General features: G+C 49.3%; 1 protein-coding gene across 3 annotated transcripts in view; it reads right to left on the reverse strand.

Moving 5' to 3' along the window:
- The window catches only part of elk3 (ETS transcription factor ELK3), a 120,736-nt gene that overhangs the window by 80,220 nt on the left and 16,309 nt on the right, over nucleotides 1-24,207 (reverse strand). For 2 of the 3 annotated variants that reach the window (XM_068059677.1, XM_068059679.1), the window contains one exon: nucleotides 18,521-18,641. The exons of the other annotated variant lie outside the window; for it this stretch is intronic. In XM_068059677.1, coding sequence (XP_067915778.1) covers nucleotides 18,521-18,641 — 121 coding nt within the window. The remainder of the gene's footprint in view (nucleotides 1-18,520; nucleotides 18,642-24,207) is intronic. 3 annotated transcript variants of the gene reach the window in all.

Consider the following 24,207-nt stretch of genomic DNA (forward strand, 5'->3'; position numbering starts at 1 on the left):
AGTGGCAGGGTGGGGTCTACATGAGTCACCTCACCCCTATTTCTAGTGGGGTGGCTATCTTGTTGGCCCCAACTTTTCAGCCGGAGATCTTGGGGGTCAAGGAGCTAGTGCCGGGCCGCTTGCTCCACCTCGCCGTTCGCCTGGGTAGCGTGCTGCTCCACTTTGTGAACGTGTACGCACCCAGGCCCGGCGCGTTGCAAACGCGCTTCTTTGAAGAAGTGTCCGCTCTCTTGAGCTCCATCGATAGCGGCGAGTGCATCATCCTCGGGGGGGATTTTAACTGCACCCTCGAGGTGGGGGATCGCTCCGGTCCCCAGCGCGGCCAAGCGTCGGTGGAGAAGTTGAGGGGACTGATCAGCTCCCTTAACTTGGTGGACGTCTGGCGGAATCTCCATCCCGACTCCAGCGCCTTCACGTGGAGGTCTGGAGGAGGGGGGTCGCGAATCGACCGCCTCTACATTTCGCAGGCGTACGTCTCCCGCGTTTCGGCGGCCTCCATGCGGCTGGTGCCGTGCTTGGACCACCGCCTGGTGTGGGCGGAGTTTACTGCGCTCCGCACGCGGGCGGGGTCCGCGTACTGGCACTTTAACAACCGGCTGCTGGAGGACGTGCGATTTCGGGACTCGTTCTGTCGATTCTGGGCCGACTGGAGAAGGAAGCAGGGGGGCTTCCCCTCCTTGAGGCGATGGTGGGATGTGGGCAAGACTCACATCCGCGTCTTCTGTCAGGAGTACACGAAGGGGTCGACCAAGAGGCGGGAAGCCGAGATCGGGCGCCTTGAGAGGGAGGTGCTCGACTTGGAGTCCCGCCTCGGTCATGCCGTCGTGGACCCGGCTCTGTGGCAGGCGTACAAAGAGAAGAAGGGCGCGCTGAGGGACCTGCAGCTCATAGGGTCCCGAGGCGCGTACGTGAGGTCGCGGATCCAGATCCTGGAAGATTTGGACCGCGCCTCTCCCTTCTTCTACTCGCTGGAAAAATGGCGGGGTGTCCGTAAGCAGCTCGTCGAGCTGCTGGCCGACGACGGATCCTCCATCACGGATCCGGAGGGAATGGGCCTCCTGGTCCGGACTTATTACAGTGCGTTGTTCTCTCCGGATCCGTCCAGTGAGGATGCGTGCAGAGTTTTGTGGGAGGACCTGCCGCAGGTCAGCCCGGAGGGCGCCGAAGGATTGGAGGCTCCGCTCACGTTGGCGGAGCTGACTGGCGCCCTCCACCAGCTCTCGAGGGGCAAATCCCCAGGGCTGGATGGGTTGACCGTGGAGTTCCTCAGGGCGTTCTGGGACGTCCTGGGGGACGATTACGCACGGGTCCTGGGGGAAAGCCTGGCGACCGGGGAGATGCCCCTCTCGTGGCACAGGGCGGTCATCGTCCTGCTGCCGAAGAGGGGCGATCTCCGCCTGCTTAAAAACTGGCGTCCGGTCTCCTTCCTCAGCACGGATTATAAGATCTTTGCCCGGGCTATGTCTACCCGCCTGGGCTCCGTGCTGGCCCACATGATCCACCCCGACCAGTCCTACACGGTCCCGGGCCGGTCCATCCAGGACAACATCCACCTGGTCCGGGACCTGATCCATCTTTCCCAGAGGACTGGTCAGTCGGTCGCCTTTCTCTCCCTTGATCAGGAGAAGGTGTTCGACAGGGTGGATCACGATTACCTTTTCGAGACTCTGCGCGCTTTCGGACTCGGGCCGCATTTTGTGGCCCGGGTCCGACTTTTATATGCCGCCGCAGAGTGTCTAGTCAAAGTTAACGGGTCCTTGACGGCGCCCCTTCGCTTTGGGAGAGGAGTGTGTCAGGGGTGCCCCATGTCCGGCCAATTGTATACCATCTGCGTGGAGCCCTTCCTGTGCCTGCTTCGCAGGAGGTTGACGGGATTGGCTCTGCGCGAGCCGGCCATGCGAGTCGTCCTCTCGGCTTACGCCGACGACGTGCTCCTCGCAATCACAGATCCCGTTGACTTGCGGAGGATGCGCGACTGCCAGCAGACCTTTTCTGCCGCGTCCTCCGCAAGGATCAATTGGGAGAAATGTTCCGGACTCCTGGTTGGTCAGTGGCGGGTGGACTCCCTGCCGGAGGAGATGACACCTTTTGCGTGGAGCACCACGCACCTCCTCTATCTGGGAGTCCACCTTAGCCCCGCTGAGGAAGCCTGGCCGGCAAACTGGCAGGAGTTGGAGGCGAAAGTCACCGCTCGGCTGGGGCGCTGGACAGGACTGCTCCGAGTGCTTTCCTACAGGGGCCGAGCGTTGGTCATAAACCAACTGGTGGCCTCCATGCTGTGGTACCGGTTGGTCACTTTGGCCCCGCCCCCTGTATTTGCCACCAAGATCCAGAAGAAACTCGTCGATTTCTTCTGGGGCAAGAGGAAACACTGGGTCTCTGCCGCGGTCCTGAGTCTCCCGATCGAGGAGGGCGGTCAGTCGCTGGTGTGCGTCCGCACCCAGGCTGCGACTCTTCGCCTTCGGACCCTGCAGAGATACCTGTACGTCGAGCGTCCTCCCAGATGGTGTGCGCTGGCGACGTATTTTTTCCGCCAGTGTCACTGCCTTCAAGACGACACGCAGCTCCCGGTGGAGTCCGTTAGCCACGCCTCTCTGAGGGAGTTGCCTGTCTTTTACCGGGATCTTTTCCGAGTCTGGAACATGGTCGCCTCCAGTCAGGGCGCTCCCCCGCCGGCGGAGGAGAGCGCCTCGGCTGTCCGGGCGGCCGACTCCGGGGACGGTCCGGCGGGCGGAGGAGTAGCCGAAACCCCCGGGACGTCCCTCACTGCGGGTGGCGAGGGGGCTCGGGAGTGCGGAGCGATCCCGGCCGAGCTGACCCCCGCTCGGCCGGAACTGCTCATCGGACCCAGGCCCCGAAACCCTCCTCGGGAGCCGGTCCCGCACAACCCGAGCCGCCTCTCGGAAATGCCCTCCGTGCCATTCCAATCGGCGCGGAGGGGTTTCCTGTACGGGCTGCTCCTGCACACTCTCCACTTCCTCGCTCTCGTCAGCCGGCCGGACACGCCCTGGCGGTCCGCGTTGCCATCTGGCGGCGAGGTGAAACCCCGATGGAGGTCTCTCTACGCGGGAGTCTTCCCCCTTTACATCGGGGACCTGGGGTGGAGGGTGCTGCACAGAGCAGTCCCGTGCAATAGGCTTTTAAGTAGGTTCACGGACTCCCAGGCCACCTGTACTTTCTGCGGCCTGGACGAGTCCGTGTTCCACATTTATACGGAGTGTGCGAGGTTGCAGCCCCTATTTGAGTATCTGAAGGGGCTGCTCCTCAAATTCTGGCTGCACTTCAGTCCCACGCTCCTGATCTTTGGGCACCCGGTGCGGAGGGGCTTGGGCCGGGAGGAGGATCTCCTCGTCGGTCTGCTCCTGGGACTGGCCAAGGTGGCAATTCACAGGTCCAGGTTGCGGGCCGTCGGGGGGTCCGTCCTCCCCGATTGCCTGCCCCTCTTCCGCGGTTACGTTCGTGCCCGGGTGTCCCTGGAAAAGGAGCATGCGGTGTCCGCCGGTACGCTTGAGGCCTTCCGCGAGCGGTGGGCACCGCAGGGACAGGAGTGCATTGTCGACGCCGAGAATGGCATTTTAATTTGAGTTTTTTGTTTATTTATCTGGTTTTAATAAAGTTATTTTAAAAATATAAGTGTGTATATAAAGGGGGCCTGAGGAATAAAGGCCCCCTTGACAAAAAAAAACGGGGGGTTAGATACAGAGTAAAGCTCCCTGAAAAAAAAAAGTACAATAATCAGCCAGCCCGTCCAGGTACAGTCTGTATCCCCAGTAATCCACCAGCCCGTCCATGTACAGTCTGTAACCCCAGTACAGTAATGATTCAGCCCGTCCATGTACTGTGTGTATCCCCAGTACAGTAATCAGCCAGCCTGTCCATGTACAATCTGTATTTCGAGTACCGTAATCAACCCCCACTGTCCATGTACAGTCTGTATTCCCAGTACCGTAATCAGCCAGCCTGTCCATGTACAGTCTGTATTCCCAGTACAGTAAGCAGCCAGCCTGTCCATGTACAGTCTGTATCCCCAGTACAGTAATCAGCCAGCCTGTCCATGTACAGTCTGTATTTCGAGTACCGTAATCAGCCACCCCTGTCCATGTACAGTCTGTATTCCCTTAACAGTAAGTAGCCAGCCTGTCCATGTACAGTCTGCATTCCCAGTACAGTAATCAGCCAGCCTGTCCATGTACAGTCTGTATCTCGAGTACCGTAATCAGCCACCCCTGTCCATGTACAGTCTGTATCCCCAGTACAGTAATCAGCCAGCCCGTCCATGTACAGTCTGTGTCTCCAGTGCAGTAATCAGCCAGCCTGTCCATGTACAGTCTGTATCGCAGTGCAGTACTCATCCAGCCCGTTCAGGTACAGTCTGTAACCCCAGTACAGTAACCAACCAGCCCATCCATGTACTGTAGGTATCCCCAATACAGTAATCAGATAGACCGTCCCTGTACAGTCTTTAAACCCAGTACAGTACTCAGCGAGCCCATCCATGTACAGGCTGTATCTCCAGTAATCAACCAGCCGGTCCATGTACAGTCTGCATCCCCAGTACAATAATCCACCAGCCCGTCCATGTACAGTCTGTATCCCCAGTAATCAGCCAGCCCCTCCATGTACAGTCTGAAACCCCAGTACAATACTCAGCCAGCCTGTCCATGTACAGTCTGCATCCCCAGTAATCAGCCAGCCCCTCCATGTACAGTCTGAAACCCCAGTACAATACTCAGCCAGCCTGTCCATGTACAGTCTGCATCCCCAGTAATCAGCCAGCCCCTCCATGTACAGTCTGTAACCCCAGTACAGTAATCAGCCAGCCCCTCCATGTACAGTCTGTAACCCCAGTACAGTAATCAGCCAGCCCCTCCAAGTACAGTCTGTAACCCCAGCACAGTAATCAGCCAGCCCGTACATGTACAGTCTGTATCTCCAGTACAGTAATCAGCCAGCCTGTCCACATACACTCTGTAACCCCAGTAATGTAATCAGCCAGCCCATCCATCTACAGTCTGTACCTCCAATACAGTAATCAGCCAGCCCGTACATGTACACTCTATCTCCGTTACAGTAATCAGCCAGCCTGTCCATGTACAATCTGTATTTCGAGTACCGTAATCAGCCCCCCCTGTCCATGTACAGTCTGTATTCCCAGTACAGTAATCAGGCAACCCATCCATGTACAGTCTGTATCTCGAGTCTCGTAATCAGCCCCTCCTGTCCATGTACAATCTGTATCTCCAGTACAGTAATCAGCCAGCCCATCCATGAACAGTCTGTATCTCCAGTACAGTAATCAGACAGCCTGTCCATCCACAGTCTGTATCTCGAGTACCGTAATCAGCCACCCCTGTCCATGTACAGTCTGCATCCCCAGTACAGTAATCAGCTAGCCTGTCCATCTACAGTCTGTATCTCAAGTACCGTAATCAGCCCCCGCCGGTCCATGTACAGTCAGTATCCCCAGTAATCAGCCAGCCCGTCCATGTACAGTCTGTGTCTCCAGTGCAGTAATCAGCCAGCCTGTCCATGTACAGTCTGTATCGCAGTGCAGTAACCAACCAGCCCATCCATGTACTGTCGGTATCCCCAGTACAGTATTCAGCCAGCCTGTCCATGTACAGTCTGTAACCCCAGTACAGTAATCAGCCAGCCTGTCCATGTACAGTCTGTAACCCCAGTACAGTAATCAGCCAGCCTGTCCATGTACAGTCTGTAACCCCAATACAGTAATCTGCCCGCCTGTCCATGTACACGCCAACCAAAAAGTGGCAGAGGAGTGCATGACATCCCTTCATGTTTGTACAATCAAGATCTAAGTGTCTTGCCAGACTTTTGACATTATTCAAATACGTAAATAAATCACCTCTTATTAAATCATTAGTTGCAAGACAAGGAACCTCCAAAGACAGTGTCAGAATAACAACCATTGACTTACTCCTGGAATTCCCTGCCTAAACCTCTCCAGCTCCTGCTCCTCCTTTAAGATGCTGCTTAAAACTAACTTTTTTGACCAAGCCTTCGCTCACCCGTCCTAATGTCTCATTGTCTCGGTGTCAATTGTTGTCTGATTATGCTCCTGTGAGGCACCTTGGGACATTTTATTACGCTAAAAACCCGATATAAATATAACTTGCCGCTGTATAAATGCAAGTTGTTGTTATCACACGCGCTATATTGGCAGCTGTTTTCAGTGTTAACTGACTCCCTCTGTGTAACTCTGGCCTTTTATACGCAACCTGCCATTCAAATTGTGATGGCAAAGCACTCAAAAATAAAATTATGATCTATAACCCAGTAAAACTCAAAGCAGCTCCAGCAAGCTGCCCAGTCTACTTTCAAGAAGGACTTTCCATCTCAGACTGCAAATTGCTATAAAACTCCAATCAAGTGACAAGTAACAAGTGGATCAAGTAACATTTAACTGAGAACCTGCACAGCGATTTACAGGACTTTGCAGTCACAGATACAGATTTTCCCCCAGCTCTGGATTTCACGGATTATTCAATATCTTATCAATTTATTGGCTTCGTAAGAAGTGATGGAACAACAGCTGCATCTGATATCATCTGAATTACAGCTATTCCTCAACCTTGAAAACTCCCAGATCGCTTCATCAAACTGAGTCTCTAACTATTGTGTATTGCACTGTGGAGAGCCACTGGACCAGTGTGTATCAGAAAAGTGTCAAGAGATGTATCTCCATGGTGCCAGCTGTAGCGCAATGGAGGCACTCATCTCTGCGTCAGGAGGTTCAAGTCCCACATCAGGCATGTGAGCTCAAAATCTAGGCTAACACTCTGCTGCAGCACTAAGAAAGATAAAGAATTTATATAACGCCTCTCACAGCGTCACATGTCCCAAAGCACTTTTAGAGCCAATTAGGTACTTTTGAAGTATTGGACTGAGTGTTATATTCCAGAAAGGCAGTTAGTGAAGGATAATCCTGGAGCCAATCTATACTTAGTCTTCCATTTAAGTTAAACATTACAGGCAGGCATCTCCAAACTCAACCACAGCACAATTTCAATAATTGTCTCTTCATATGTGCTCCAGTGAAAACCCCAGTTAATGCCCAGCAATTATTGAAATTGTGCTGTGGTTGAGTTTGGAGATGCCTGCCTGTAATGTTTAACTTATCTGCATACAATTAAACACAATTAACATACAATTAATACTGAGGGAGTGCTGCACTGCCAGGAGATGCCATCTTTTTGATGAGATTTTAAACCGAGGCCCTGTCTGCTCTCTCAGGTGGATGCAAAAGATCCCATGGCACTGTTGGAAGAAGAGCAGGAGAGACACAAAATCTGTATATATCCCTGAAGGGCAAGAGATCCACTTGTGTAATGAGACAACCTTGGCCAACAAGGGAAGTGAAAGACAGTATAAAACTGGAAAAAAAGGCTTATCAAAAAGCAAAGATCATAGACTGGGATTCCACAGACTGTGAGAGAAATAAAGAACAGGACAGGGCTACAAAGAAGGTAGTAAGGGCTGCAAAAAGGGAATAGGAGTAAAAAAAAAGCCTGCAGGGGTATCAAGGACAACACGAAAGGGTTTTACAAATATATTAACAGACAGAGTGGCTAAGAGTAATGTGGGCCCCTTAATGACAGACACAGGTGAAACTGTGACGGGAAATCAGGAAATGACAGACTTACTAAATAGTTATTCTGTTTCGGTCTTCACAGTAGAGGGTCAGGATAAAACAGTCGGGATATATGGCAAATTAAAAATAAACCAAGGGAGGAACTCACTAGATTCAACGTAAATTAAAGAATGGTAAAAGTCAAACTAATGAGATTAAAGATGGACAAATGCCCAGGACCCAATGGTTTCCATCTCAAGATATTAAAAGTAGGTGAGGAAATGATTGATGCATTAGTCATGATCTTACAATACACTCAATTCAGCAACTGACCGTATGGATTGGGAAACTGCCACAGTCACTCCATCATTTAACAAGTGTTGCCGAGATAAATTAGGAAATTATACACCTATTAATCTAACATCCGTTGTGGAAAATTACTAGAATCTGTTGATAGGGACAGAATGATGAGCATTTGGACAAATATGATCTGATCAGAGAGCCAACATGGATTTGTAAAGGATACATCGAGAGGAATTTTATGCTCTCCCCTGCGGCGGGTTTGGAGGTTGGGAGAACATGTGGTCGGGTGGGATGATGGCGGGGCCTGTGAATGGCTTTCCCACTCCATCACCAATTGAGGCCCTTAAGTGGGCAATTAATGTCCAATTAAGGGCTCATCCACCACAATTAGCCCAGCGGTGGCCTGGTCTGTCGCCACATGGGAAGCGCAGCAAGAAAAACTGTGCGTGTTGCTTACTGGCTCCAGGGAGGGTTCCCTCGTAAAAGTGCCTAAACGAGAGACCTGGCATCAGGAAGGGAGGGGGGAGTCCTGCTGAGGGCCGCTCCCCTGTCCTTGCTTCCGACCCCCTCCCCCGGGATCCCCACCCCACAAGTCCCCACCTGCTTGACCTACCTCTGGCTTGGGTCCAGTGCTGCTCCTAGGCCTAGAGTGAGTGTTCCACCGACAGCAGCCACCACCTCCACGATGTCACTGCTTAGTTAACGAGCTGTCGGCCTTTGATTGGCCAGAAGCTCTCAAATGGCAGGACTTCTGTCGCCAGGGTTCTTGATCCCATGGAAACCCACCGCTGTCCAGTTAGTGCCTAATTGGCACTTGATATGGCGGGCCTCCCACAGAAAGGGTGACGCAGGGTTCTTGTTGGCGCTTTTGCCAGAAGTTGAAACCCCTGTCACCTGAATAAAATCCCAGCCATGTCTAACGAAACTAGTTGAATTTTTTGAGGAGGCAGCTAACGTGCTCCATAAGGGAATGTCTATTTATATGGACTTCCAGAAGGCATTTGATAATATTCCACAGAACAGACTGTTAACAAAAATGAGAGTGCATGGAATTGGAGGCAGCCAATTGGCTAGGACAGGGAATTGGTTGGAGATAGGAGAGAGAGATTCGAGATAATGATATGTACTCAAACTGGCAGAATGTGACCAGTGGGGTGGAATTTTATGCTCTCCCAAGCAGTTGGTTTGGGGGCGGGGAAAGCATAAAATCAGGTGTGATGGTGGCTGGTTGGGGTTCCCACTACACTCCCACCTCCGTCAAAACTTAGTCCTGTGACTGGCCCTCCCGACCCGCCGTCAATTGAGGCCGTTAACTGGGTAATTAACCCCAAATTAAGGGCCTCTTCTCACCGCAGCCGCAATTAGCCATGCAGCGGATGACCCTGATGCCGCACGGGAAGCACAGCATGGAAAACTGCTTCCCTGCTCTGGTAGGGGGGTTGGGGAGGGGGGCCCTCGTTTAAATGCACTTAGTGCCTGAATGAGAGACCTGGCATGGTGAAGGGGGGTGCCCGCTGAGAGCCAACATCCCTGCCCTTGCTGCCGACTCCCCCTACCCCTCCCACCTACAACCCCACCCCTGATGTACCCGAGGCCTGGTTCCAGTGAAGCTCCTCAGCTTCCGGTAGGCACTCCTCCAGCAGCAGCCAACGCCGCCACGATGGCGCTGCTGCTGCAAGGCCCCTGATTGGCCGGCAGCTCTCCAAGGGCAGGACTTCCAGTGATGGGATCCTTGATCCATGGAAGGCCCGGCGCTGTCCACATAAGTGCCAGACTGGCACTAGATTCAGCCGGCCTTCCAGAGAAGAGGTAATGCAGGGATCTCAGTGTCGTTTTTCCCGGACGTTGAGTCCCCCGCTGCCAGGATAAAACTCCCCCATGGTGTCTCCCAAGGATCTGTACTAGAGCCTCAGCTTTTCATTGTAATTTGTAAAGACTTATGAAGGAATAGGTAACAATATGTCCAAGTTTCCTAATGACACTAAGTTAGGTGGCACAGTAAATAGATGGGAGCAGAAAGTTGCAAAGGGATTTTGATAGATTAAATGAGTGGACAAAACTGTTGCAGATGGAGTTTGATGTGGAGAAGTGTGAGGTCATCCACTTTGGACCCAAGAAAGATAGACCGGAGTATTTTCAAAATGTTGAGAAGCTAAGAACTGTGGAGGAGCAGAGAGATTTAGGTGTTCATGTACAGAAATCACTAAAAACTAATGAACAGGTACAAAAAATAATTTAAAAGGCTAATGGAATGTTGGTGTTGTCATGCAGGCCTATTAATTTCGATACATGGACATTAAATTTCAAACTATTGTTGAAGTGAAGAAAGGACTTGCTTTAAAAAATTGCCAGATCTTGGCTGGAAAGACATTTTCATATTAACAGACAGTGTTTGGAAGGACAAAGGACCATTCCCTGACACATTCAATGGACTTTTGATCACCAGACATTGAAGGTGGGGAAGCTCATATTCCAGGTTGACTACTAAGATGGCCAAATACACAAACGGACATGGTCAAACCAGCTAATCACATGATTAACCTGCTGGGCAACCTGAGTTTTTTGAATTTGTACAGACAGTTTGGGCAGAAAGCAGAATGCCCCTGGACTGAGAAGATCTCTCCTGGCTGGCTCACCACAGCCTCTCCTGTCTGTCTGCTCCCATCTCTTTCTCACGGAACTCCAAATCCACTGAAGACACATGAACCCCAAGAGAAAAAAGTCTCCTAAAGCGAACAAGGTTTAAGAAGAATACTGGGCCCCAACAAAAAGCACGATCTACCAACAATAAAGGACACTACAGTGAGCTCGAAGAACCGTAACACAAAAAACTGCCTCAGATATTGCCTCAAACCTTTCCTTTATTTCTTCTGTTTTCTTTCTGTCTCTATCTGCATGTGTGTATCACGTGTGCGTGCTACCATGGGCATGTTGTGTATCCGTAGGCGTTAACTGAATTAGAGTTTAAGTTTAATAAAATTTCACTTTTCTTCTTTAAACCTGAGAAAACCAGTTGTGCTGTTTTCTTTGCCTTATAATTGGAAAGCGGTGAAAAAAGGATTCACCAAGGAGGAGCTAAAAACAGTGTGTTTAAAAATAAAACCCTGTTGCAGTAAGACCAGCTGAAGGCTGAAAGGGAACCCTAGACCTCTTTCTCACCTGATTGTAACAGCGTTAATCTCAAGGGGTCTGGAATACAAAGGGGTAGAAGTTATGTTACAGCTGTACAGAGGTCTTGTTAAACCCTTTCAGGACTGCATTCTGTTCCGGGCACAGCACCTCAGGAAAAATGCATTGGCCGTGGAGGGGCTGCAGTGCAGGTTCACCAGAATGATACTGGGGCTAAAAGGGGTAAATTATGAGGACATCTTTTGCATATGGAAGATTAAGGGGTGATCTAATTAAGGGGTTTCAGATGATTAAAGGAATTGATAGGGTAGAGAGAGAGAAACTATTTCCTCTGGTGGGACAGTTCAGATCAAGGGGGCATAACCTTAAAATCAGAGATGGGCTGTTCGGGGGTGATATCAGGAAGCACATCTCGACACAAAGGGTAGTGGAAATCTGGAACTCCCTCCCCTAGCTCAGGGGGTCAATTGAAAATGTCAAAACTGAGATCAATGGGATAAGGCAAGGGTTTTCGAACCAAGGTCTACAGATCAGCCATGATCTCACTGAAAGACTGAGGTACGACCTCCTCCTGCTCCTATGTTCCTAAGAAGGGAGATATATAAAGGCAAGTAATCTTGCTTTTTATTAGACTTTCACTAAATTTCACTTTCTAATAAAGCCCCACAGTAACCTGAGGATGTACTTCATTGTGGAGTTTGGGAAAGAGAACAGTAAGGGCAGAGCCTTGGCTTCATTAGCTGGGATGAGAGTTTATGACACTACCCATCTGAGACTGGTAACTAGAGGGCAGAGCACAGTCAGCAAGACCCAAATCTCTGCATTGTGGGTGACGCCACACACTCTGCCTGCCACAAAGGGCCTCAGTGTATGCATGCTGCACTCCCCTTGCCGCACCAGCTGGTTTTAATATTAGGATAGACCAGGTGACAGCATCTACTTTCTCTTATCATGAGAAAGACTCAGTACTAAGTTTTATAAAGTGCCTTGGAACATTTTCTAAACCTGGTGTCACGGCAGACTTGAGATATACTGCACCTGGTGTCAAGCTCAAGTTGTATGAGGTGTCCTCCTGCAGGGAATCTCACAGCTTGACTTTCAACAACAACCTGCCTTTATATAGCACCTATAATGTATAAAACATACCAAGGCGCTTCACAGGAGTATCAGAAAAAAATGAACACTGAGCCTAAGAAGGAAATATTGGGGGATGGTCAAAGAGCTGATTTTTAGGGAGGATCATAACTGAGGACAGAGAGGTGGAGAGACAGAGGGGGTTGGGGGGAATTCCAGACTGTGGGGCCTAGACAGCTGAAACCACGGCTGCCAACTGTTGGGCAAAGGAAGTGAAAAGAGAATTCCCTCCACCTCGCTCTCCCCCTTTAAAGACACTTGTTAAAAACTACCTCTGACCATATATTTGGTGGCCTGTCCTAATATTTCCATATGTCGCTCAGTGTCAATTTATGTTTAACAACACGCCTGTGAAGTGTTTTGGGATGTTTTACTCAAGGTGCTATGTAAATGCAAGTTCATAAGGTCAGAGTCAGATGAATACAGAGTTTGAGGTTCAGGTTTCAGATAATGACTGCCAGTTTTGCGATGATGCACAAAACGCCATTTGATGTTAAAGAATAACTATATAGCAATAACCACTGCTATGTCCAGACTGGCCAAGAGGGTGTGGGAAAATGGCGCACTGACATGGAACACAAAAGTCCGAGTGTATCAGGCCTGTGTCCTCAGTACCTTGCTCTATGGCAGCGAGGCCTGGACAACGTATGTCTGCCAAGAGCGACGTCTCAATTCATTCCATCTTCGCTGCCTCCGGAGAATACTTGGCATCAGGTGGCAGGACCGTATCTCCAACACAGAAGTCCTCGAGGCGGCTAACATCCCCAGCTTATACACCCTACTGAGTCAGCGGCGCTTGAGATGGCTTGGCCATGTGAGCCGCATGGAAGATGGCAGGATCCCCAAAGACACATTGGCACCAACGACATAGGTAGGAAGAGAGATGGGGATTTAAGGCAGAAATTCAGGGAGCTAGGGTGGAAGCTTAGAGCGAGAACAACCAGAGTTGTTATCTCTGGGTTGTTGCCCGTGCCACGTGCTAGCGAAGAGAGGAATAGGGAGAGAGAGGAGTTGAACACGTGGCTGCAGGGATGGTGTAGGAGGGAGGGTTTTGGTTTCCTGGATAATTGGGGCTCTTTCTGGGGTAGGTGGGACCTCTACAAACAGGATGGTCTTCACCTGAACCAGAGGGGTACCAATATCCTGGGGGGGAGATTTGTTAGTGCTCTTCGGGGGGGTTTAAACTAAATCAGCAGGGGAATGGGAACCTAAATTGTAGTTCCAGTGTACAGGCTGTTGAGAGTAGTGAGGTAGGGGATAAGGTTACAGGGACGCAAGAGGGCACTGGCAAGCAAGAACTTGGTTTAAAGTGTGTCTACTTCAACGCCAGGAGCATCCGGAATAAGGTGGGTGAGCTTGCAGCATGGGTTGGTACCTGGGATCCTGATGTTGTGGCCATTTCAGAGACATGGGTAGAGCAGGGGCAGGAATGGATGTTGCAGGTTCCGGGATTTAGATGTTTCAGTAAGAACAGAGAAGAGGGTAAAAGAGGGGGGGGTGTGGCATTGTTAATCAAGGAAAGTATTACAGCGGCAGAAAGGATGTTTGAGGACTCGTCTACTGAGGTAGTATGGGCCGAGGTTAGAAACAGGAGAGGAGAGGTCACCCTGTTGGGAGTTTTCTATAGACCTCTGAATAGTTCCAGAGATGTAGAGGAAAGGATAGCGAAGATGATTCTCGACAGGAGCGAGAGTAACAGGGTAGTGGTTATGGGGGACTTTAACTTTCCAAATATTGACTGGAAATACTATAGTTCGAGTACTTTAGATGGGTCTGTTTTTGTCCAGTGTGTGCAGGAGGGTTTTCTGACACAGTATGTGGACAGGCCAACCAGGGGCGATGCCACATTGGATTTGGTACTGGGTAATGAACCCGGCCAGGTGTTCGATTTAGATGTAGGTGAGCACTTTGGCGATAGTGATCACAATTCGGTTAGGTTTACCTTAGCGATGGGCAGGGACAGGTATATACCGCAGGGCAAGAATTATAGCTGGGGGAAAGGAAATTATGACGCGATTAGGCAAGATTTAGGATGTGTAGGATGGGGAAGGAAACTGCAGGGGATGGGCACAAACGAAATGTGGAGCTTATTCAAGGAGCAGCTAATGCGTGTCCTTGATAAGTATGTACCTGTCAGGCAGGGAGGAAGTTGTCGAGCAAGGGAGCCGTGGTTTACTCAAGAAGTTGAAGCGCTTGTCAAGAGGAAGAGGGCGGCTTATGTTAGGATGAGACGTGAAGGCTCAGTTAGGGCGCTTGAGAGTTACAAGCTAGCCAGGAAGGATCTAAAAGGAGGGCTAAGAAGAGCAAGGAGAGGACACGAGAAGTCATTGGCGGATAGGATCAAAGAAAACCCTAAGGCTTTCTATCGGTATATCAGGAATAAAAGAATGATAAGAGTTAGAACAGGGCCAATCAAGGATAGTAGTGGGAAGTTGTGTGCGGAATCAGAGGAGATAGGGGAAGCGTTAAATGAATATTTTTCGTCAATATTTACAGTAGAGAAAGAAAATGTTGCCGAGGAGATTACTGAGATACAGCCTACTAGGCTAGATGGGATTGAGATTCACAAGGAGGAGGTGTTAGCAATTTTGGAAAGAGTGAAAATAGATAAGTCCCCTGGGCCAGATGGGATTTATCCTAGGATTCTCTGGGAAGACAGGGAGGAGATTGCAGAGCCGTTGTTGTTGAGCTTTATGTCGTCATTGTCGACAGGAGTAGTGCCGGAGGACTGGAGGATAGCAAATGTTGTCCCCTTGTTCAAGAAGGGGAGTAGAGACAGCCCTGGTAATTATAGACCTGTGAGCCTTACTTCGGTTGTGGGTAAAATGTTGGAAAGGGTTATAAGAGATAGGATTTATAATCATCTTGAAAAGAATAAGTTCATTTGCGATAGTCAGCACGGTTTTGTGAAAGGTAGGTCGTGCCTCACAAACCTTATGGAGTTTTTCGAGAAGGTGACCAAACAGGTGGATGAGGGTAAAGCCGTGGATGTGGTGTATATGGATTTCAGTAAGGCGTTTGATCAGGTTCCCCACGGTAGGCTATTGCAGAAAATATGGAAGTATGGGGTTGAAGGTGATTTAGAGCTTTGGATCAGAAATTGGCTAGCTGAAAGAAGACAGAGGGTGGTGGTTGATGGCAAATGTTCATCCTGGAGTTTAGTTACTAGTGGTGTACCGCAAGGTTCTGTTTTGGGGCCACTGCTGTTTGTCATTTTTATAAATGACCTGGATGAGGGTGTAGAAGGGTGGGTTAGTAAATTTGCGGATGACACGAAGGTCGGTGGAGTTGTGGACAGTGTCGAAAGGTGTTGTAGGGTACAGAGGGACATAGATAGGCTGCAGAGCTGGGCTGAGAGATGGCAAATGGAGTTTAATGCGGAGAAGTGTGAGGTGATTCACTTTGGAAGGAGTAACAGCAATGCAGAGTACTGGGCTAATGGGAAGATTCTTGGTAGTGTAGATGAGCAGAGAGATCTTGGTGTCCAGGTACATAAATCCCTGAAAGTTGCTACCCAGGTTAATAGGGCTGTTAAGAAGGCATATGGTGTGTTAGCTTTTATTAGTAGGGGGATCGAGTTTCGGAGCCACGAGGTCATGATGCAGCTGTACAAAACTCTTGTGAGGCCGCACCTTGAGTATTGCGTGCAGTTCTGGTCACCGCATTATAGGAAGGATGTGGAAGCTTTGGAAAGGGTGCAGAGGAGATTTACTAGGATGTTGCCTGGTATGGAAGGAAGGTCTTACGAGGAAAGGCTGAGGGACTTGGGGTTGTTTTCGTTAGAGAGAAGGAGGAGGAGAGGTGACTTAATAGAGACATACAAGATAATCAGAGGGTTAGATAGGGTGGATAGTGAGAGTCTTTTTCCTCGGATGATGATGGCAAACACGAGGGGACATAGCTTTAAGTTGAGGGGTGAAAGATATAGGACAGATGTCAGAGGTAGTTTCTTTACGCAGAGAGTAGTAGGGGCGTGGAACGCCCTGCCTGCAACAGTAGTAGACTCGCCAACTTTAAGGGCATTTAAGTGGTCATTGGATAGACATATGGATGAAAATGGAATAGTGTAGGTCAGATGATCGGCGCAACATCGAGGGCCGAAGGGCCTGTACTGCGCTGTAATGTTCTAATTCTAATTCTAATTGTACAGCGAGCTCGCCACTGGTATCAGACCCACCGGCCGTCCATGTCTCCGCTTTAAAGACGTCTGCAAACGCAACATGAAATCCTGTGACATTGATCACAAGTCGTGGGAGTCAGTTGCCAGTGATCGCCAGAGCTGGCGGACAGCCATAAAGGCGGGGCTAAAGTGTGGCGAGTCGAAGAGACTTAGCAGTTGGCAGGAAAAAAGACAGAAGCGCAAGGGGAGAACCAACTGTGTAACAGCCCCGACAAACAAATTTTTCTGCAGCACCTGTGGAAGAGCCTGTCACTCTAGAATTGGCCTTTATAGCCACTCCAGGCGCTGCTTCACAAATCACTGACCACCTCCAGGCGCTTACCCATTGTCTCTCGAGATAAGGAGGCCAAAGAAGGCTATAACGTATAGCAGCCTGAATATATTTATTATGGGTAAATCTTTATGGCAAATGTAAAATGGAGTCCTGAATCTAACCTATGTGTAGTAAGAGGGAAAAAGGGAGGCCCTCAGTGGCCCTGCCAACCTGTTACCCAACTTCCACTCTGCCCCACAGTCACTCCCAATAAAACAAACATCTAACTTTAATCAGGCTCACTCAGCTACATGAACAGAATCACTGTATCAATGCGTATTCCTGCAAATACTAGGACTGTAAGTAAAGCAATGCAAATTACTGGAAAAAATTAAGAGTACAAATCTAAAAATGAGGAAATTGCACAGTATGAGAGTGGAGAGAGTAGTAAACAGACTCCTCACTTCTGAATCTTGAGTTTGAATGCAGATCAGATGAATATAGATAGTCTGAGATGAAATGGATTTTTGGAGCCGCATTGCCAAGCCTCGGGGATGACTTGACTTTGTGCGATAGTGTAAAATGGGTGATAATGAATCGGCAGCATGTTTTAAACCTCTCCCCATTTTTATTCCATTGAAGTCACGAATGCACAAAATCAAAAATACCCCTGTAAAATAGTCCATAAAAGTACTCAACATTCAGCATTAAACTGGGAACTTATTCAACAAAGCTATAATTATGGGAACCAGGGCAGTCATATTGCGACAGATGGGGATGCTTCTTGAGGTTGCATATACCCAATTAGGGTATATGTTTTAGGCATTAAAGCATTAACTGCAAGGACTGCAGGGCGAAACTCTGGGCTGCAAGAATTGCCCCACTCCCCTGGGGTCTGTCCTTCCAATGAAATTAATGGGTGGAAAATCCAGTGGGATCTACATGATCCCACACCCATTCCACTCCGTCAGATTTCCCACTGTGGAGGATTTTTAAAGAAAACTGAATCCATAGTTTGGGCAGACTACATCAAGTTTGACACTGCATCATGTGAAACTGGAATTGGAAACAAAAAGATTCCAAGATTTTTTTGATACTGTGAGAATGAATTCCAGTCATGTAGTCAGTGTAAATCAGGTGTGAATGGACTCCAGCTAAAAGCCTCAAGTCAATGGCTGTACAACCAGAGGCAAACTGACTCTTCGCAAAAGGCTGCGGGATTCTTCGGAATTCTCTAGTGTTAATTGTGTTTAATCATGGGCAGGTGGAGGGTGTTAATTAGGGTCTTACTTGAGTATATATAAGGATACACTTAGTGAAAGTGGGAGAAGGTTTGAGTGAGGAGCTGCATGTCATACAGTCATAGAGATACAGCACTGAAACAGGCCCTTCGGCCCACCAAGTCTGTGCCGAACAACAAACACTTATTTATACTAATCCTACATTAATCTCATATTCCCTACCACATCCCCACCATTCTCCTACCACCTACCTATACTAGGGGCAATTTACAATGGCCAATTTACCTATCAACCTGCAAGTCTTTAGCTGTGGGAGCAAACCGGAGCACCCGGAGGAAACCCACGCGGTCACAGGGAGAACTTACAAACTCCGAACAGGCAGTACCCAGAACTGAACCCCGGGTCACTGGAGCTGTGAGGCTGCAGTGCTAACCACTGCACCACCCTAACCCTTTTGCTTTTTAAAATAAGGAGGCAATGTCACTATCTCCGAAGTTAAGGAGGTGGTGGGCGGTCGCCTCCTCGGAGCAGACATAATGTACAACAATGGACGGTCACCCAATCCTTCCTGTCATCCATCATGGAGGTCTTAGATGACAGCATGCGGAGGAGTCTGGACAAACCACTAACCCTGGATGAGCTGACGAAGGCCTTCGAGACGAGTAAAATTCCCAGAAGCGATGGCTTACCGGTTGAGTTGTATTCGGCCCTGTGGGACTGGGTCGGCCCGGACCTGCTGGAAGTATACGAGAGTATGCTCCTGGCCGGCAGCATGTCAGAATCCATGAGGAAAGGCATCATCACCCTCATCTACAAGTGGAAGGGGGAGAGGGCAGAAATCAGAAATTGGCGGCCCATCTCACTGCTTAATGTTGACTACAAGATTCTGTCCAAAGTCATAGCCACTCGAGTCAAGTCTGCTCTGGAGTTGGTGATCCACCCTGATCAGACCTGTACTGTACCCGGCAGGAAAATCTCTGATAGTCTCACGCTACTCAGGGATATGATCACCTATGTACGGGACAGGGGGGTGGACACCTGCCTCATCAGCCTGGACCAGGAGAAGGCTTTTGACAGGATATCGCACACATACATGATGGACGTGCTCTCCAAAATGGGGTTTGAGGAGGGAATCTGCAATTGGACCAAACTACACAAACATCAGTAGCGCAGTCTCAATCAATGGGTGGGAATCAGAAAGTTTCCCAATCCCATCTGGAATCAGACAGGGCTGTCCTCTCTTCCCTGTCTTGTTTGTTTGGTGTATCGAACCTTTTGCTGAGTCCAGTAGGAAGGATGCAGGCATAAGAGGGGTGACAATCCCAGGCAGTGGAGGCACCCAGGTCAAAGCCTCCCTGTACATGGATGACGTCGTCGTCTTCTGCTCAGATCCGCTGTCCGTTCGCAGACTGATGAGCATCGGTGATCAGTTCGAACTGGGTTTGGGAGCCAAAGTTAACCACGACAAGAGCGAGGCCATGTTCTTTGGGAACTGGGCTGACCGATCCATTGTCCCCTTCACCGTTAGGTCAGATTACCTGAAGGTGCTGGGGATATAGTTCGGAGGGGCCGGGGTGTGCACCAAAACCTGGAAGGAGCGAGTAGCCAGGGTACAACATAAACTGAACATATGGGAGCAATGATCTCTCTCCATTGTGGGTAAGAACCTGGTCATCAGGTGTGAGGCGCTCACGTTGTTACTGTACGCGGCACAGGTCTGGCCCATATACCACTCCTGCGCTGTGGCGGTCACCCGAACCATTTTCCGCTTTACCTGGAGATTGAAAATGGATCAGATCAGGAGGGAGACAATGTTCAAACCTCTGGATAAAGGGGGAAAAACGTATCCAATGTCACCCTTATCCTGATGACCACCTTCGTGTGCGGCTGCATCAAGCTGCACTGGAACCCCAGTACACAAACACCAAGTGTCACTACTTGCTGAGATTCTGTCTGTCCCCAGTGTTTCGAAGGATGGGTCTGGTCACATTGCCGCAGAACGCTCTATCCAGTTGGACTGTGCCGTAACACCTATCCTTCGTGGAAAAGTTTATGTAGAAAAACACCTTTGACCACCAATCCATCAGGCAGTGGTCTGCACGGAATGTCCTCAAGGCCCTACAGGAAAAGGAGATGGTGGATCCTGTCGGATGGTTCCCTGAGCAGACCGTCAAAGTGATTTGGCAGAATGCCTCATCACCAGAACTTTCAAACAAGCACCACGCCTGGAGTCTCGCCCCCTCCGCACGCTGCCCTCGAGGTGGCTGTGGTGGGGAAGAGACTGTTGCCCACCTCCTTCCGAAATGTGCCTTTGCAAAGCAGGTGTGGAAAGAGATACAGTGGTTTTTGTCGAGGTCCATCCCAAGCAGCTCTGTAACACAGGAGTCTGTGCTCTACGGGCTGTTCCCAGGGACGCACACCGAGACAAACATCAACTGCTGCTGGAGGACCATCAATTCGGTGAAAGACGCCCTTTGATCTGCCCGAAACGTGCTGGTCTTCCAGCACAAAGAGTTGTCCACGACCAAGTGTTGCAGACTGGCACATTCCAAGGTCCAGGACCATGTGCTGAGGGACGCACTAAAGCTTGGGGCAGCCGCAGCAAAGGCTCAATGGGGAAAGGCCACTGTGTAAGGTCCTCCCGTCATAGTGAACCAAGGGGCTGGGACCCGTGAACCCCCCCCCACCCCCCACCCCGCCCCGGGCTGTATGCACCAAAATGTTTTTTGTTATGTAATGCCAATGTATATTGCATTTAAAATGAAATGGCAATAATCGTGAGGCACTTCATGTTTTGTGTATTGAAGAAATCTGATCTCTATTGTACTTTCCGAAATGTGAAATTTGAATTGTTTTGTAACGTATCCTTGCAAATCTTTATGAATAAAGTATATTTTTGGTAAAAAGAAACTTTGTAAAATAATTGCAAGACTGAGTAACGATCGGTTCCAGCATAATCCTTCAACAAGAAGCTTTCTGGAGTATAACATACAGGACTCTCCACCTGGTGAGTGCTCCCTCGCCCCCGACCTTTCGTCATCGCAACCCCCTCCCCCTACTCGAGTACAACATGACTTATCTCTCCCTTTAACCGACAGCCAGCATGGATGGGATATGGGCCGGGAAAAACCGTACAAGGTTTCCAGTTAAACTAGCCCATTGCATAGGGGGCAGTGAGTCACCATGGCAACTCTAGGGTGATGCTGTGTTCAGGCTAAGATCCAAATTAGGAGGAAGGTCAACGTGTATGTCCTTTGGGAGGGTGTTGAAAAGTGTACAGCAAGGTGTGATTAAACAATGGTAGCTTTTGATATACACATTTTAATGGACATCCCCTGGCATTAAGCAAGACATTTCATACTCCAGGTAATGTCCCATGATGATTTGAAGTTCAATAGCGTAGTTTTATTTCTACTTTAACATTTGGTAAAAAAGGAGTTTCTCAGTCAGGTACCAACAGACTCTAGTGGAAGTGGCAAGGTTCTGCTGTCAAAGCAGAGTGTTTCCCCGCATCAGAGGAGAGATTGCTGGAGGCAGAGGCAGTTGTATATTATATATATTTAGAAATAATTTTCTGCTCCTAAAGTACAACAATGGTGTCCAAAGTTTTGTCTCTGTCACTGCACAGGTGGAGGCCTTGCAGTCAAATCAAATTTAAATCTCTATAGTCATTAAAATGCATGGATCTCACTTTTGTGATACTAACAGATCTTGTTGTTCTCATTTAAGGATTAACATGAGCTACAGCCTTTTCAAAAGCTCCAGCCTGCAAAATACACACAGGACAAACCAACGGATTAGAGCTGGAAACACAAAGCGACCTGACTGGCTTGGGTTTTGAGCAGGGTCGGACCGGCCATGCAGAAAATCGAGAGTGCCCTGTGAATGGCTCCAGACTGCTGTAGATTCAGTCTCCTCCAGCCCTTTACTGAGAGAATCCCAAAGAATCTCACATCTGTTTCGGACAGCCAGTCCACAGCTGGCTTTGAGAGCCACATTAGACAGTAGTGTTGCAGATTGAACAACCCTAAACCCTAAGGACTAGACCTGAGCCCTGCTCTCTGTAGAGAAGCTGGGTCACGAAAGCTTTGTTTAATAAAAGCAAAATACTGCAGATGCTGGAAATCTGAAATAAAAACAAGAAATGCTGGAAATACTCAGCAGGTCTGGCAGCAGAAGCAGAGAGAGAAGCAGAGTTAACGTTTCAGGTCAGTGACCCTTCTTCAGAACTGGCAAATATTAGAATGTAAAAGGTTATAAGCAAGTAAAGCGGGGGTGGGGCAAGAGATAACAAAGGAGAAGGTGTAGATAGGACAAGGTCACAGAATAGCTGACCAGAAGGTCATGGAGCAAAGGCAAACAATATGTTAATGGTCTGCTGAAAGACAAAATATTAGTACAGATAGGCTGTTAATGGACTGAAAATTGAACAGCCGCAAGTACAAACATGACAAAAAAAGTGGGTAAGCAAACTGAACAAACTAAGATGAAATAAAATAAAGTAAACAAAAATAAATATTAAAAAGAAAAAGAAAAAAATAACTAAAAATAAAAGTAAAATGGGGGGCTGTCATGCTCTGAAATTATTGAACTCAATGTTCAGTCCAGCAGGCTGTAATGTGCCTGATCGGTAGATGAGATGCTGTTCCTCGAGCTTGCATTGATGTTCACTGGAACACTGCAGCAATCCCAGGACAGAGATGTGAGCATGAGAGCAGGGGGGGAGTGTTGAAATGGCAAGCAACCGGAAACTCCGGGTCCTGCTTGTGGACTGAGCAGAGAAGTTCCGCAAAGCGGTCACCCAGTCTGCGCTTGGTCTCCCCAATGTAGAGGAGACCACATTGTGAGCAGCGAATACAGTATACTACATTGAAAGAAGTACAAGTAAATCGCTGCTTCACCTGAAAGGAGTGTTTGGGGCCTTGGATAGTGAGGAGGGAGGAGGTAAACGGGCAGGTATTACACCTCCTGCGATTGCAGGGGCAGGTGCCATGGGAAGGGAACGAGGTGGTGGGGGTAATGGAGGAGTGGACCAGGGTGTCATGGAGCGAACGATCCCTTTGGAATGATAACAGGGGAAGGGAGGGGAAGATGCATTTGGTAGTGGCATCACGCTGGAGGTGGCGGAAATGGCGGAGGATGATCCTTTGGATATGGAGGCTGATGGGGTGGAAAGTGAGGAGACGGGGAACCCTGTCACGGTTCTGGGAGGGAGGGGAAGGGGTGAGGGTAGAGGTGCGGGAAATGGGCCGGACACGGTTGAGGGCCCTGTCAACCACAGTGGGGGGGAATCCTCAGTTGAGGAAAAAGGAAGACATATCAGAAGCACTGTCATGGAAGGTAGCATCATCAGAGCAGATGCATCGGAGACGGAGAAACTGGGAGAATGGAATGGAGTCCTTACAGGAGGCAGGGTGTGAAGAAGTGTAGTCGAGGTAGCTGTGGGTGTCGATGGGCTTATAATGGATATTAGTAGACAACCTATGCCCAGAGATGGAGATAGAGAAGTCGAGGAAGGGAAGGGAAGTGTCAGAGATGGACCATGTAAAGGTGAGAGAAGGGTGGAAATTAGAAGCAAAGTTGATAAAGTTTTCTAGTTCAGGGCAGGAGCAGGAAACAGCACCGATACAGTCATCAATGTATCAGAAAAAGAGTTGGGGGAGGGGGCCTGAGTAGGACTGGAACGAGGAATGTTCGACATATCCCACAAAAAGACAGACATAACTAGGACCCATGCGGGTACCCATAGCGACACCTTTTACTTGAAGGAAGTGAGTGGAGTTGAAGGAGAAGCTGTTCAATGTGAGAACAAGTTCAGCCAGGCGGAGGAGGGTGGTAGTGGATGGGGACTGGTTGGGCCTCTGTTCAAGGAAGAAGCGGAGAGCCCTCAAACCATGCTGGTGGGGGATGGAGGTGTAGAGAGATTGGACGTCCATAGTGAAGAGGAGGCGGTTGGGGCCAGGAAACTGGAAATTGTCAAAATGACGTAGGGCGTCAGAAGAGTCACGGATGTAGGTGGGAAGAGACTGGACCAGCGGAGAAAAGATAGAGTCTAGATAGGAAGAAATAAGTTTAGTGGGGCAGGAGCAGACTGAAACAATGGGTCTGCCGGGACAGTCCTGTTTGTGGATTTTGGGAAGGAGGTAGAAGTGGGCTGTCCGGGGTTGTGGGACTATGAGGTTGGAAGCTGTAAAGGGAAGATCTCCAGAGGAGATGAGATCAGTGACGGTCCTGTGGACAGGAGCTTGATGTTCGGTTGTGGGGTCATGGTCCAGAGGGAGGTAGGAAGAAGTGTCTGAGAGTTGGCGTTGAGCTTCTGCAAGGTAGAGGTCGATACGCCATACAACAACAGCACCACCCTTGCCTGCAGGTTTGA

This window comes from Heterodontus francisci, chromosome 27 (assembly GCF_036365525.1).
Source record: "Heterodontus francisci isolate sHetFra1 chromosome 27, sHetFra1.hap1, whole genome shotgun sequence".
In the NCBI taxonomy this organism is placed as follows: Eukaryota; Metazoa; Chordata; class Chondrichthyes; order Heterodontiformes; family Heterodontidae; genus Heterodontus; species Heterodontus francisci.